Source organism: Temnothorax americanus, unplaced genomic scaffold (assembly GCF_048541705.1).
Source record: "Temnothorax americanus isolate GAGA-0224 unplaced genomic scaffold, ASM4854170v1 Scaffold5, whole genome shotgun sequence".
Taxonomy (NCBI): Eukaryota; Metazoa; Arthropoda; class Insecta; order Hymenoptera; family Formicidae; genus Temnothorax; species Temnothorax americanus.
The window spans coordinates 4320651-4335056 of NW_027509657.1; the positions used below are offsets into that span (position 1 = coordinate 4320651).

At 40.0% G+C, this 14406-nt stretch overlaps 2 protein-coding genes across 3 annotated transcripts in view; one reads left to right on the forward strand and one right to left on the reverse strand.

Annotated features, from left to right (window-relative positions):
• The window catches only part of Ptx1 (pituitary homeobox homolog Ptx1), a 32160-nt gene that overhangs the window by 10526 nt on the left and 7228 nt on the right, over nucleotides 1–14406 (reverse strand). The window contains exons 2-3 of one of the 2 annotated variants that reach the window (XM_077417569.1): nucleotides 7506–7700; nucleotides 1843–2075 (exon numbers count right to left, since the gene is read on the reverse strand). In XM_077417569.1, coding sequence (XP_077273695.1) covers nucleotides 1843–2075; nucleotides 7506–7700 — 428 coding nt within the window. Of the gene's footprint in view, nucleotides 1–1842; nucleotides 2094–7505; nucleotides 7701–14406 lie in introns of both variants that reach the window. The other variant, XM_077417568.1, reaches the window with a different exon arrangement.
• The window catches only part of Lolal (longitudinals lacking protein-like), a 146960-nt gene continuing 138686 nt past the window's right edge, over nucleotides 6133–14406 (forward strand). Inside the window, exon 1 of the mRNA XM_077417579.1 lies at nucleotides 6133–6223. The gene's annotated coding sequence lies outside the window, so the exon portion shown is untranslated. The remainder of the gene's footprint in view (nucleotides 6224–14406) is intronic.

Here is a 14406-nt window from a genome sequence, read left to right on the forward strand (position 1 = left end):
GGAAACGAATTTTAAAGTTAGTGCGCGATAAAATTCGTAAAATACTACTTGAATATAAAATTTCAAGGTTTCTCCAATTTGTAAACAATTCGCTAGGCTTTTATAAAAAATGTTAGCCTCCGTTTTACTGGAAGCTCCTATAATGTAACTTGAATACGCGTGGGCTTCTTTAGAGTACAGTTCTATTATTTTCCGTTACGACAAACGGAATACGAATTAAACTCTGAGCTAATGAGGGTCGCGTAGAGGGATGTCTTTCGCACTTGAAGTAAACGCGCGCCAAGGCAGGTTTAAAATGAAGAATGCCTCCATAATGGCGTTACAGTTTGCGAACGAGCGACGGCCGGGGGATCTGCAGCGTTTTGGTACATGGCGTATAGCACCGTGGCGGGAACACCGTACCACGCTATATGTGGTTCTATAAATCCACCAGGGCTTACCGGCGCAAAGCCTCCCCTGCGGCTTGCGCGCGGCACTCTCACCTCTTTCCCCATGTGACCTCCTATCTGCCCACTCTCTTCCACCTCCCTCCCCCCGCTCCGTGTCCTCCTCCTCTGCGCTGTGCCTTTTTCACGCACACTTCTTCCGCGCTTTTGCCGTCTCGCGATGCCGACCACTCTCGCCGGAACGTCCCGATGAAACGCAAGCTGGCCACCGGGATTTCAAAGAGCATGTCTGGCCGCTCGCTTGATCCGTTTCGAAGTCACTCGGACTTGGACTGCGCGCGATCCGTCGTTTGTTCGCGAATCAAGTCGCGGAGGATTTATAACAGTGCTTACGGATTTGCGAACTTTCTAACGGTCTAGTTTCTTCGACGTCATTTCATCGCCTTTTTTTACAATTTTAGAAAAGTACCGGAGGAGAAATATCATAATCGCTTGTCGTGTTTGGGGTTGTTGCGGTAAAATGTTGCAGTAAAATCGTTTTGAATCAGACAAAACGCGATTGCATACGAAATCCTTATTATAAATTTCTATTAGAGTTTAGAATTCTTAGCTTAGTTATACATAGATTTTATTACGTGTAAGCATGATGTTTCTTTAGTAGTGCTACCACGTGTATAATAGTATGATATTAATTTCAAGTTTATAATATTTATTTCATAGTTTGATTATATTTTTTTTTTCTCAATATAGGTTTATATACGGAATAAGTATAAAAACTGTTAGCAAAATGTTTTAAATAGAAACATTGACTAATTAACGTTTACTAACGTCTAAAACATCTGATCATTTTCGTCTTTATCTTGTAAAAACCGTATGCTTGACTAATGCAAGGGATTATCATCCGTGGTCAGCAGATTGTTGCCTTTGTAATCGATATCTCGATGCTTCAATGCACCCATTGTGAGCGTCCGTTACCGCTTCATTCGTCGCGAGCTCAAATTTTTAGGCGTCGTTCCAATGTTGCTGTTATATTTTTCGTTTTTCCGAGGCGGATTCTTAAGAAAACAATTCTCGAGTCGTTAATGTTTCGCGGGCACACGCGCGAGTCGATCGACTGAATTAGAATTGATTACATCAATTATTGAAACAAAATTAAATCTGAATTATTTCTATTATTTCCTATCGATTTATTAATTATATCTATAATCATTTTTATTATTTCATTAAATAACTTAAATTACTAAAATGAGTTATTAAATGAATCTGAAATCTTTGAGGCTTAATTATAACAAGCAAAAGTTTGCATTTAGTCACTATTCGAATCGTTGTTTTATTATTCGAGATGCATTTCTCATACAAGTGCATCTCGAATAATTAGATACTTATTTATGATGATTCTAACGCGCGATGAAATTTAAACTTCAATGTAAAGCGGTAATGTTATCAATTCTCTTACCCTGACTCGAGCTTCCGTAAGATTCGTACAGCAAGCTATCTCTTCTCTGGTTGACATGTCTGGATACCGGTTCCTCATAAACGTCATCTCCAGATTTTGAAGCTGATGCTGCGTAAAGTGCGTCCTTTGCCGCCTTTGCCTCTTGTTCTTCTTACCATCCTTGTCGTCGGTATCGTTGACTCCGACCACTCCAGGAGAAACGACACCACCAGCACCCAATTCGTGTTTCACTTCTGGTGGTGTTCGTACACCTGAAAAGTGTTAAGGTATCATATCTTCGACGAGACCGTCAATAGCGTTTCAAATGTAGGACTCATAAATTATCTCTAAATTCCGCGGAAGAATATCGAAGAAATATTGACAGTGTAATCTTCGTTTTCAGGTAATTAACCGATATACATTTAGAAATGATAAAGAGATATCTCTAAAGCAAATACCGTACAAATTTGAATAGCGTAGTCTGCAGATTAATTAGAATAAAATATATTAACACGAAAATAAGTCAAAGTTACAATAATTTTTAAATTATAAATTATTAGTTTGCTGACGATTTCGCGTAAAGTTTGTGCACTTCGGCCCATAACTGCGTATTAATTTGCTATATATCTGTTATTAATTTTCACAGTTCAGGTGATATTGATTTTTACTGCTCAGTTGAGTTTATCTCTTAGTTTCTTATACATTGTTACTATATTCATGTAACAATTAACAGATTATTAATTCGATTATTAATGACATATTTCAATCTATAAATTATAAATTATTTAATCATTTTTTAGATAAAAACTTGAATAATTAATTTTAACTAAGAAAGAATGATTAAACTTAACGTTAAGTCTAATTTTGAAGAAAGAAATAAAGTTCGTTTTAATAAAAAAATAGAAATTAATTTACATTAGACGAAAAGCAAAATTATGTGATTTTAATACAAAGTAAATTGCCATATTTCTATGATGTCTTTGATTTATTAAAATTACGATTTTTTATTTAATCATATCCGATATCCCACGGTTAACAAATCGTTAAACATAAGCAATTATTATTTATCGAAACACGGATTATATCTCGCATAATTTATTCGTTTAAAGTTTTAAAGCAAACATCGAAGTATATAGCAGATAGGAATCAGAAATTATTTTATTTAATATTTACGGGCAATAATTATTTATTTAACAATAATACTCAGATTTTTGATTATATCTTAAATTAGTATTACACTCTGAAATTGTTATTAATTTAAATATAATTTATCTAGCATCTTTGTGTTGAAAATATAATAGAATAATATATACGAATAGCCAGATCAATCAATCAACCAGACAAATCAATTAATTCGACGCAGTTCGACGCCACTTGCGAACGCGGAGAAACACGTCAATCGTACGGAAAAAGTGTATATTGTCTCGGAACGAACCCGGGGAGAGCTTATCAAGAGAGCAATCTTCGCGACTCGCAAATTCATCTGCGCGTGAAACGGAAATTTTCAAAATCCGATATACGCACAACGACGATAGATTAAAGATACATTACTTCGATACGAGGTTCTCGCACTCTCGGCGAGCAAAGAGACATAAATTTGCCAATTCGCTTGGGTTAAATGAGACAACTTGTTAAATCCGTTGTATTCTACGCGATAAATCAATTAATTTAACGTCGCTTACGATCATTAAGAAACATGTTAATAGTCGATCGTACGGATTTCCACACACAATGTACCGAGAAGATCGCCCGTCGCTAGATTCCGACACTCGTTCACACGCAAGATTCACGATCGATATATCGATAGTTTAGAGAACACGTAAAACGCGGAGCAGGCCGCACGCAGTCTCGAATTCGCACTAATACTGACCGCGTCTTCGCGTCTATGGCAATAGGAAAAATTTTTGGAAAGAGTGGGGGAGTGGGGGAAGTGTACGCCGCGTCGAGTCGAGCGTCTTCTAGGAAATAGAAAGCCGAGCGGCCCGAGCCTAAAAAACGTAAACAACCTCGCGGCTGGCTCGGCGACTCGGCGAGCAATTATACGGCAATACAGCGACGGCCGACGGCTCGCGAGCGACGCTTTTTAAGCTCCGTCTTCAATTTCTTCCTACGAAAAGTACGAAATACAAATAATATATAAACGGAAACTGTTTTTCGCCCCGGCGATGAGTGCGACGGGCAGAAACGCGAAACGTGTGATTCGTGGCTAATAACAGCGAGTCGATATGCCGCTCTCGCGCGATTATAACGCGAAATTCATACGCGGTGTTTTAACATTGTGGAAAAATGAGTTAATCCGTTTTGAATGTATTAAAAAGCGTTATTTTTCTCGACCCAGTATACATATATAACTCATTCTTTGGAAACGAGTTTACTCGTTTTCGCGTATGGAAACCAGTCGATTCTCGAATTTATTCCCAAGAGAAACGTATGCGATGATTCTGCTCTTACAGAAAAGTTGCAAGCCGGTTGGCTATCGCGTGGCTTTTAATCGATCAACTTGCAACGTTTCTGTAAGAACAAAATTTGCGTATAAGTACATACCGTTTCTCTCGCGAATTCAAGAATCGAGCGGGGCGAAGCGCGGCGCGCCGCTCGCGGCGTGAACGGTTGACGAAGCATCTCCCCCCCCCCTCTTCTTCCGATATTTATTAACGCGGCTAGCGGCTATGTTCATTCCGATCGCGTAGCGGCGCAGCGGCGGGCGGCGGCCGCGTGCTTTTCGCGTCTCTTTATCCGCCGGATGTGAATCTCGCGTGCGAACGAGTGTCGGGAGTGTCGAATCGAGCGCGGACGATCGTCTCGAGTGTTCTGATGGTGCAGGTGGCCGCGATTAACGCGTCTTGCGACGTTCCGAGTCCGAAGGCGGCCGCGTGGCCGCGACGCAATTTACTCTCCTCTTCGGAGCATTGCATATGGCGGATGGCGGATTTCAGGTGTTCTCGTTCGACGACACGCGAGACGCGAGTGAGTTTGCACGATCGCATCTTTTTATCTGTCGAAAATAAATCTCGCGTATAAATAAACGGCTCGGAGTGCTGTGCTTTTGATATAGACGGCGGTTATTGTTTTTGATTATTTCGCTCGGCTTTTCTGAAAGGAACGGACCCGTCCCGCTTCCCCGCGATCTTTCCAAATCTTTCGTAGAAGACATCGCAGTCGCGTTATATCCGCGCGAGTCCGAAGTCGTGTCGCGCCTGCTCCGCGCTTCTCATTCGCTCCATTTTGCCTGTCGAGAGGAAGTTTTGCGCGGCGTACGCGAGTGTCCGGAGTATCCGGAATCAATGGGCAATCGTCTCGATGCGTATATGTATATGTAAATCGTGTAGTACGATCGTGATCAACGCGTATGGCGACGTTCGGAAACGGCGTCGAAGTATCGCGTTCTATCGCGTCGCTGCAGCGCAATAGCGGATTTCGAGTTTCGATTTCGCGGAACGCGAGTTAATTACGCGCGGGGGAACATCTTTCGCCCCGTAGTAAATGCGCGTGAAATTAAGTATATCATAACGTTCGGTCGGTTCGCGTCGAGCACGCAGTGATACCAGAAATCCGTATGCTGTGTTGCAAACTTTCGGAGATGCGAACGCGACGAGTACTGAAAGACGCTAGACGCGATCATTATTTATTGTTATAGGAATACGTTTATTAGCGTACACGGTTTCAATCTCGCGATTAATACCTTGTAAACGTAAAACGATGGTTACTTATCGAAGCACGTGCGCATATTTCGCCAAACCAGAGCAAAATAGATAGGAGTTATAAGAGCAATCGTTTCGTCGTAATGTTTTTTTGCGGGCAATAATTCTTTTTAATATAACGCTTATTAATATAGAGTTGAATATACTATCTCGCGATGCATTACGCGCTTTTGTGTAATTATAATATTGAATTTCGATTATATTATATATTTTCGATCCGTCGTATCTTAATGAACTATTAACTCAATTTTGTAAATTGAATCATGCTAGGGTCATTTACAAATTTTTTTTATCGTTAATGAATGAAACGATGTGAGTACGAAACGGATCGACTCCGAGTCGACTGGTGTCGCGACGCGAATTAGTGTGTGTGTGAATCGTAATTACTTTCATATTTTAGTACGGGATTAATTATTTGATCAACTGTGCGCGTAGCATAAATTCGCCGTTCGTACATATTGCTCATTTGTTGAAACCCTCCGCCGTTGAAAATTCGTCCGTCGTGCTTATTTACGAGACAGCGTGAGTGTTGAACGGATTGTAGTTTCGCGCGATAATACTTTTTTCCTAAGTATTATCCTCCCGTCGCGGTTTAACGTAATGTGCGCGTTACGTGGTGATTAATGTCAGGACCGTGTCTCGCGAGCAAGTGTTGCGTGTTACGAGATGCAGTTACAACTCTACTCCTGCGCATCGTGTAGGTGAGTGATAAATTATATATAGTAAAAACTATAAGTAATAATCTTCCTTATATAATGTTTCATAACTATCTTAATATTCTGGAGCTTGATTAAATTTGAAAATCCTGATTTAAAAAATATCGAAATTATCAATGGTCTAATTTTAATTGATTAAATTTGTATATAACATTCGCGCGCTTGAACTTACATATTCCAGAATTGAACAGCGTTAACTTATAATGGATCTATAAAATGTTATATTTGTCTGTCATATTTTTTTAAACGTCTCGATACATTCATGTACATTTATTTGCATCTCTTTTATGCATATCTAATACAATATTCATATATAGATCCATTACTTTAACTTGAGATGAAATATAAATTTAATTATTTATTAAATTGGTATATTAAATTGGTATTAAATTGGTATTGTGAATTGTTCTTTCGCATAGGTGAAATATTAGGTACAAAGTAATATTTATTGATCTATTTGAAATTTTGGATAATCGGATGCCTTTAGAAATTCCGTTTTTTTTATGTGTTTGATTTTTATTGAACGAGGTGAAATTCGCTCATATTTACGCAAGTACCGCGCGTCTTGTCACAAAAGTACGATGGACTCTAGCGAGAGGCATATGCGCGGTAAACCGACGACTCTATCTACCGCCGATATTAGAACGGACGAAGTGAGATCCGCGGCGGAGGTTTGTTGTTAACCGGGAATATAAGACTCCGGGAGATATTTCAATTTGCGGGGATTTGGGGCGCGGGTGAGAGTGTTCCAGTCCAGCTAAGTGCCGAACAAACGTGCAAACAAACGTAAGCGACCTTTTCCGCCCACTCGTCGCTATCCACCATTCCGCGCATTCGTTTCAGAACTCCGTGTAAACGCGATAGAAAATGGCGTCCGAATGGTATATCTTCTCCCTCTTTGAATTTGAACCTAAATTTTGATTCGAGCAAATAACGTACCCCTCTCCTGTTACCGAATCTAATGTCGAACTTTGAATTACGTGTGCTTGTGGATATATACGAGCTGTCACATATTTTATATTGTTTGTAGAAAAGCGTGTTAAATTAATAAAATTTGACACAATTTAATACAATTGGTAACGATAATGACGTGTGCTAATAATAACCGATACGAAAAATATTAAATTTTTTTTATGCGCGCGGATAGCGCACTCGCTCTTCAATACGGTGGAATTAAATTATGATTTTCCACCCAATGGAATTTTAATATGTACAAATTGAAGAAAGATTACATTTTTTATATTATTCTTGCACGGTCGAAACGTACCTTTTCGAATATCTGGCCTGTGAGTTGCGTTCGTACGGTTCCTTGGCTGCCCGGTGGAGTATCCACCGGAGGGTGTCGTGGGGGTCGCCCCCGGTGTACTAGGCGTGCTACCACCGGGGGTGTGAGCGCCGTGACCCGCGTCGAGCCTCGCGAGACCCCCGTTGGTTTCGTCCCCGAAGTCACTCTGTGCCCAGACTGCAAAACACATCACACCCTCTTGCAACGTCGTCTAGGCGCACGGTAATCCTTATTTATTCTTGGCTGCAGCCGCGCACGTTAAAATGGGAGGGTTCCTTTTCGCTAAGTTCCGCTAAGTCATTCGTGCACGATATCGCGACGTAACGAATGATATACTGCCATTTCAGATTTAATCAAGACAAATAGCTAACGATAAGTTAATAATGATTGGGCAATTAATGTTGCATAGACTTTTATCGTTAATAGCACCGTTAGTTGCAATGCAATATCGAATAATCCAGTAAAAAAAAACATTGTCTTTTATGCCAAATAGATAAAAAATAAATTTCACTCTCAAGAAATTTTTTAATTATGTTTATCAACGAAACACAACCGTTTTAGAAATTTTAGATTGCAATTTCTCATAATAGCAATGCACATGTCGCGTGAATGGGTCAATTAATAATCGCGCGTGTCACCTCGCCCACCCAAATAAAAGTTATGTCTCCCTGCGGCGAGCTGCCCCTCGATCAACGACTATTTATCCACCGACGAAGTAGACGCGATAAAAAGACAAAGACGGATTCTCCACTGCTCCTTTCCACGCTCCTTTCGTCGTCGATGTGTGCTCCTTACGTACGTGTCCGCGTGTCCGTGTGTGCGTGCGAAGCCATGCGGGGCGGGCTAAAAAGTTAATCGGCTCGGTCGTTTAGTTTCGCTCCGTTTAGTTATATTTGGTTTCCACGGGAGCGGCAAAGAGGAGGGACATAGTTCACAATTAGTCGGCGCATAACTCGGGCTGATTTAGTGCCGCGGAGCCTGCTACGAACCACGAAGACGCGTGTGTCATTCTACCTCGATACCGCGCGCGGGGCACACGTGTTCGTACGAAATAAAAGAGACTTTTTGTGCGATATTTTCGGCGGTGTTAAGTATATACTCAAGTATACTTATACTAAAGATTTCAAATTAATTATCTTTGACTGTTGTGCAAAAAGGTAAGACCCTAGTAGTTGAATGATTTTATGTACGAAAAAATACTCGTTTAAACCAAAATAATTTTTAATTTAATAGAAAAACTTTAGCATTCTTATTCACCAACGATTTCTAACACGATTATATTTTATATTTTATATTTTATGGTTGTGTGTGTTATGCGTTTTTTAAATATTATACCAATTTTAATTAATCTTCCTTCGAACTAGTTTGTCTTCTTTCATCTCAAAATAATTAAATAGTTCTAAAATTGATAATAAAAGTGGCTATCAAGATAGAAAGACGTAATAATAAATAAAAATAAGATGGTTCGTAGAAAGTTGGGTCAAGTTTTCACTCGCGCCTATCTCGAGCGAAGGTATGACATCTCGGTAGACAACTCAGTACAGTTTATCACGGCACCGTTTCGGTGTACACGCGCGCAAATACACGCGTAACATTTTTTTGGCAACGGAAGACGTACTTGTCGGCGTGTACGATATTTTAGCGGACGTGCGTTCTCTGTAGTACTAATTTACATGTTTGCGAGTTACGAATGCGCGGCGTAATTGAGGAAATCGTCGAAGCTGTTGACGGACGTGCCCCAAACAGTTGTTGACGGTGTCAAATTTTTTTTTTTCAAGTGTTGATACCTCTGTGTTAACATTTTGATTGCCAAGATTAATTTCGGCATGAGTTCTGGGAAGTAACAAAGTCCGAGAAATACGCAACTCTTTATAAAATATATAGTCCGATTACAACATAAAATTTTCAAAAAAATAAATATCTATAAATAAAAAATATATATTATATATGATTAATATTATTTTAAACATTTAATAATATAATATAATTCCAGATAGAATAAATAAGAATAAAATTCTTCTCGCGGAAGTTGTTGAAATTCTCGTGGAAACGCACGCGTCCAAAGATGTGACATCGTATAAAAGTGTTAATGCCAATTTACCAAAGAAAAACTTTAATATTTGATAATAGCAACTGCTTTGCGATTTATGTTCTGAATTTACGCAACTACGTTGACATAACTTTTTATATTAAAAATCGAGTGCGAATATCGTGTTCTCTGCAAAGACCGACAGATTTCTCTCGGGGGCATTCTGTATTTATAGCTCGACTATAAATTCGTAGAGAAATATCTACGGGGGGGGGGAGGGGAACGTGGTGAAAATCGCCGTGGAATATTGATATTGACGAATATCGCGACTTCGCATCGTATAAATCAATTTCGCTTTGGACACCGTCGCGCGATCATGCGTGCAGATACTTGTCACGCGTTCGCTACTGCTGCATCATGTATGTTTATACAATCATTACTGTTATTTATCGCTTTGGTAGCGGAGATTGAAACCGATGTAATTTCGGTAGGTTCGGATCTCGATGTTAAAGGCGGCGGAAATGATCTTATTCGTAATGGTTATAGCGTAAGGTATGTTTGAGGTATATTTAGAAACTGGTTTAAATCCACAACGCATAATAATACAACTCGAGATACAATTTGTTAAAACGAGTCTTAACATTCTTTCTATATAATTTATATTTTTTCTTTCTTTGCGTTTCACACATAAGCGGTTTGTGTTTAGAGCTCATTGCAATGTTTTCTTGCATGAGTATGACATGAGTATCGTATAAATACGCGAATGCGAATCGCGAAATTGCGACTCGTCTGCCGGAATTTGTGATTAATTCGCCGGCCGACGAAATGCGAGAGCGGATGAGCCGTGTCGACAACGGGATTATGCAAGACGCAAAATGCGGTGCAATTTCGAACGAGACGAAGTATATAGCTGTGCTGTGCATCGCGGAAATGCTAGTGTCTCTTGAAATTTATTTCCGAATTTATGCACAGCTCAACGGGACTGAATTTATCCGGAAAACGACCCAAGAATGCTTTTGATATTGGCGTGTAGATTTCATTAGACAGATCGATTACTAGATAGTCACATGTGATTCACAAAACACGTGTTCCTATTATATGTATATGAAAAGCGTTTTCCTGTGGAATGGGCATACTGGAATAACCACGTGTTCAAAAGAATTTGTCAATGGGGCAATGTGAGCAACCTGTTCGCTGCCCAAAGAAAGACAAACGTTGTTAAAACATTATCGCCACATCGTTGATGCCGTCTTGATGAGTAAGAACATAATGATTTCTAAACGATTTAAAGATTACGGCTAACATTTAAGTATTACTATAATTTTCGAAAAATAAATAGACGTGACAACGTAAATTACATAAATTAAAATATTTGTATTCTTTTATATTTTGCTTTTTCTCGGATTTCTTAGTTAAATAAAACACGCGATTCCAGAGAGTTTGAGGATTTTCATCTGTTTACCGCGAAGGTATTTAAATGTTAACTGAGGGATACGTTCGCCTTCCTCGTTTCGATAAAGATAATGTATACCGACAGAATCTCCTACACACCGCTGCTTGTATATTATTTCAAGATTAGAGTTAATCACATAATCTACATCGTGATCTGACTAATACTATATACTCGAGCGACCTACTCGCTAAGTAAAATTTATAGACTGTCATTTCTCACGCTTCAATGTGTCGCAAGATGCATATATATATAAGATTTTGTATCTTTGACGACTCTATCAAATTTTTATTAGACTTCGTCTCTTTGTAAGCACGCCTTTTTACCACAATAATTAATATCGTGCAAATACTCTGTATTTTCAAATATGTCGATAATTTGAATGCGCAGTTTTTGTATTAAATTGAATTGTTTAACAAAAAATTTCTAAAATTCCTAGCTATCGAATAATCAAATTCAATTGATTTTTTGAATAATCGAACATCGAGGATAGAACTCGAATACGATGTGACAAGTGCGAGTAGAAGTTGCGAATATTTTTACGCGAGTGACAATAATAAACAAACAACGTGCGAGACGTGGCGCAATGATTTTCCAGGGTGTTGTTCATGGATACACTTTCCTCGTGTCTAGCGCGCACGTTCCCACGAGATCCCCTGCGGAGTTCTCGGAGGCTTAAGATGTCGTATCGTTTGACGGCTGTGTACTTGTCCGCCGGCGACCACCATGGATTCGTGGCGGAGTTACCGCGGATACGAGAGAGGATCCCGAGAGGGCGGAATGTGGCCTCGACACTCTTCACCCCGCCCTGTCAAACACGTTCGACACCCCCGATCCTGTTCACGCGCTCGAGCATTTCGTTTCTCGAAGAGAGAGAGAGAGAGATCATATATTGATCCCTCGACCTGAAAACGTCGAAACAATATGGACCTTTCTTCCCGCCGACGCAACGCAAGCGAAGACTGTTTCATACGTCGGACATCTGTCAAAAATATGCGAGGCATAATACGAATATGAATACAATTTCGGTTTATTGACGAATATACATAAATGAATGTAAAACGAACTTGACATAATGAGAAGGGTAAAGTAGCTTTATTCATATAAAAAAAGCTAGAGTTCTCTTAATTTTGTCATTTTCGAGGCTGAAAGAAAAATAGAGAGGCGCGAGGCGCGCCTCGGATTCTTTCCAAGTGTCGCGTTGCGTCGGTTCGCACGTGTTTTCACACAGAAGGGAAGAAGCCGAAATTCGGTCCATGAAAACGTATAGATGACAAGGGGAGAAAGGAACCGCAACGTACGGCCGAGCGGACGGAATAAAGAAAAGCGAGAGTTAGGATGTCGAGTGAGGAGGGAAGAGGGATGGTAACTAGAGGGAGAGACACAGGTTGTAACTCACAAATTTATTACTTTTCCCCGCGCTTCAAGTTATTTTATGCCAAAGACAAACCGGGCCCGTCCCTTGCGAGCGCGAGAGCAGGGGAGACGACGACGGGAACGAATATCTCAACTGCCTCGTCGCGCGCGTTTTTATGCCCGCGGGATATATTAGTGGACCGCTAATCCGCACGGATTTTACGGGGCGGCTGTGCATGCGTCGAGAACGCCGTCGTCGTCGTCGACGACGAAGACGACGAGCGACAGCGACGATTGCAGCGGCGAAGCCGCCGCGCACCGTTTTCATCCCGTTCCATTTAGCCCCATCGACTCTCTCGTTCCGATCCCATGACCTCGGCCATGTCCGAGTTTGCGCTCGGGCTAAGTCGACTTACGCCCTTTCGTCGATATCGCGATGTTACGGTGAACTCTCTGTCGGCCGACGTCGTGTGCTCAAGACCTTCTGAATAACCGGGGGGTTTCAGGAAATTCGCATAAAAATCGCAGCAGTAACACCTACAAGCATTCTTCATATAGAGTGATCATCGTTATTATAATATATAATCTAGAGATTGATGTGAAATAATTTACTTAATATATTGTAATAACGAGAGAGAAGATAAATAATTAGTCAATTAATTTTTACAATTACGTTACGAACAAATTCTGTCTTAATAACTATAATGAAAATGCAGTTTCGATATTATGCAATTTTATTTTTACGTGGTTGCTATAATGGAAAATTAATATTTGTCTGTACGCGAGTAAATAATGCAATTTCGTTAATTTTTCGACACACACGCGCAAGTATAATCCGGACCGTGATAACTGTACACACCGACGTTAAGCCGTGGAAACTATAAAAGCCGTGGATTATGATTTAGGCCATTGTAGTCCGATCTCCGATACAAAATTAACAGCGTGCCGCTGCTTTCATCACCCGTAAGTTTTAGTCGCGCGCGATAATAAAGCTCGCATCAATATACGCGGTATCGATCAAGAGATATTTGGCGAATTGACATTCTGGTGCTATTAATTTATTGCCGTAATCGAACAGAAATGTCTCCATATCTTGGAAATGATTAATGTTATCCGTGACGACTACACACAGTGCGAGTGCACACATATGACAGCTTATATATAAATAACTATAAAGAATATTCTTTGTTATAAAGAAATCGGATGTTAACGAATTATTAATCTCAATATTCGTTTACGTAAATATTTATTTATGTAAACTATATTTTATAAATATGGCTTGTTCTGATAGAACTATCAATATGTTTTTCTCCAAGCTTAGATCATTTTACGCTCAGCGAACATGAAAAGGTGAGCATGAATACGTGACGCGTGGCACAAAAATTGTACGTGTTTAGTGAACTATGGCGCGACGTAATTCGACTATAAAGGGGGGTTATGAGGGTTGGTGAAATATACGTGTCACGCAGCTGCGAAGTGCTTGAAAAGTCACATGAAATAGCTCGATCATCGAAATTTTCTTACGCTGTCGTACTTTTATTAGATCCGAAAATGTTCTACTGATATGAAATTAATGTTCAATATCTCAATACACATAACGCATAATAACTCAAACAAGCACAAGTAAAATATTCTTTGTGTTAAACTATAACTTTTAAATTAATTCTCATCGTTTGGAGTTAATCAATTTTCTCTTGATTGTTTCTTTTATTAACCTGTTATATTTTTATTCTCTTGATAAAGACAAGACACAAATCTTTTCTTGACAAACGCGCGTTTTTTCCCCCCGATTCTGAGAAAACCAAAATGTGTCACGTATAGGGGATAGCGTTTCTCAAATGACGGACGAGCGCAGCCGTGAGTCCAATAATTACTAAAGCGTGCGATCACCGTAACAGGAGGAACGTCGGGGTTACGTCAGGGGTTGAGGTACGACAACATGGTGAGAGCACCTGCGGGCCCCAGCAGCCTCTGCTCGGGCGAGAGAAAGTCCTAGTCCGCCGCTGGGTCTCCGCCTCTAATCTCCTAATCCTTGGCTTCCTTAGGAA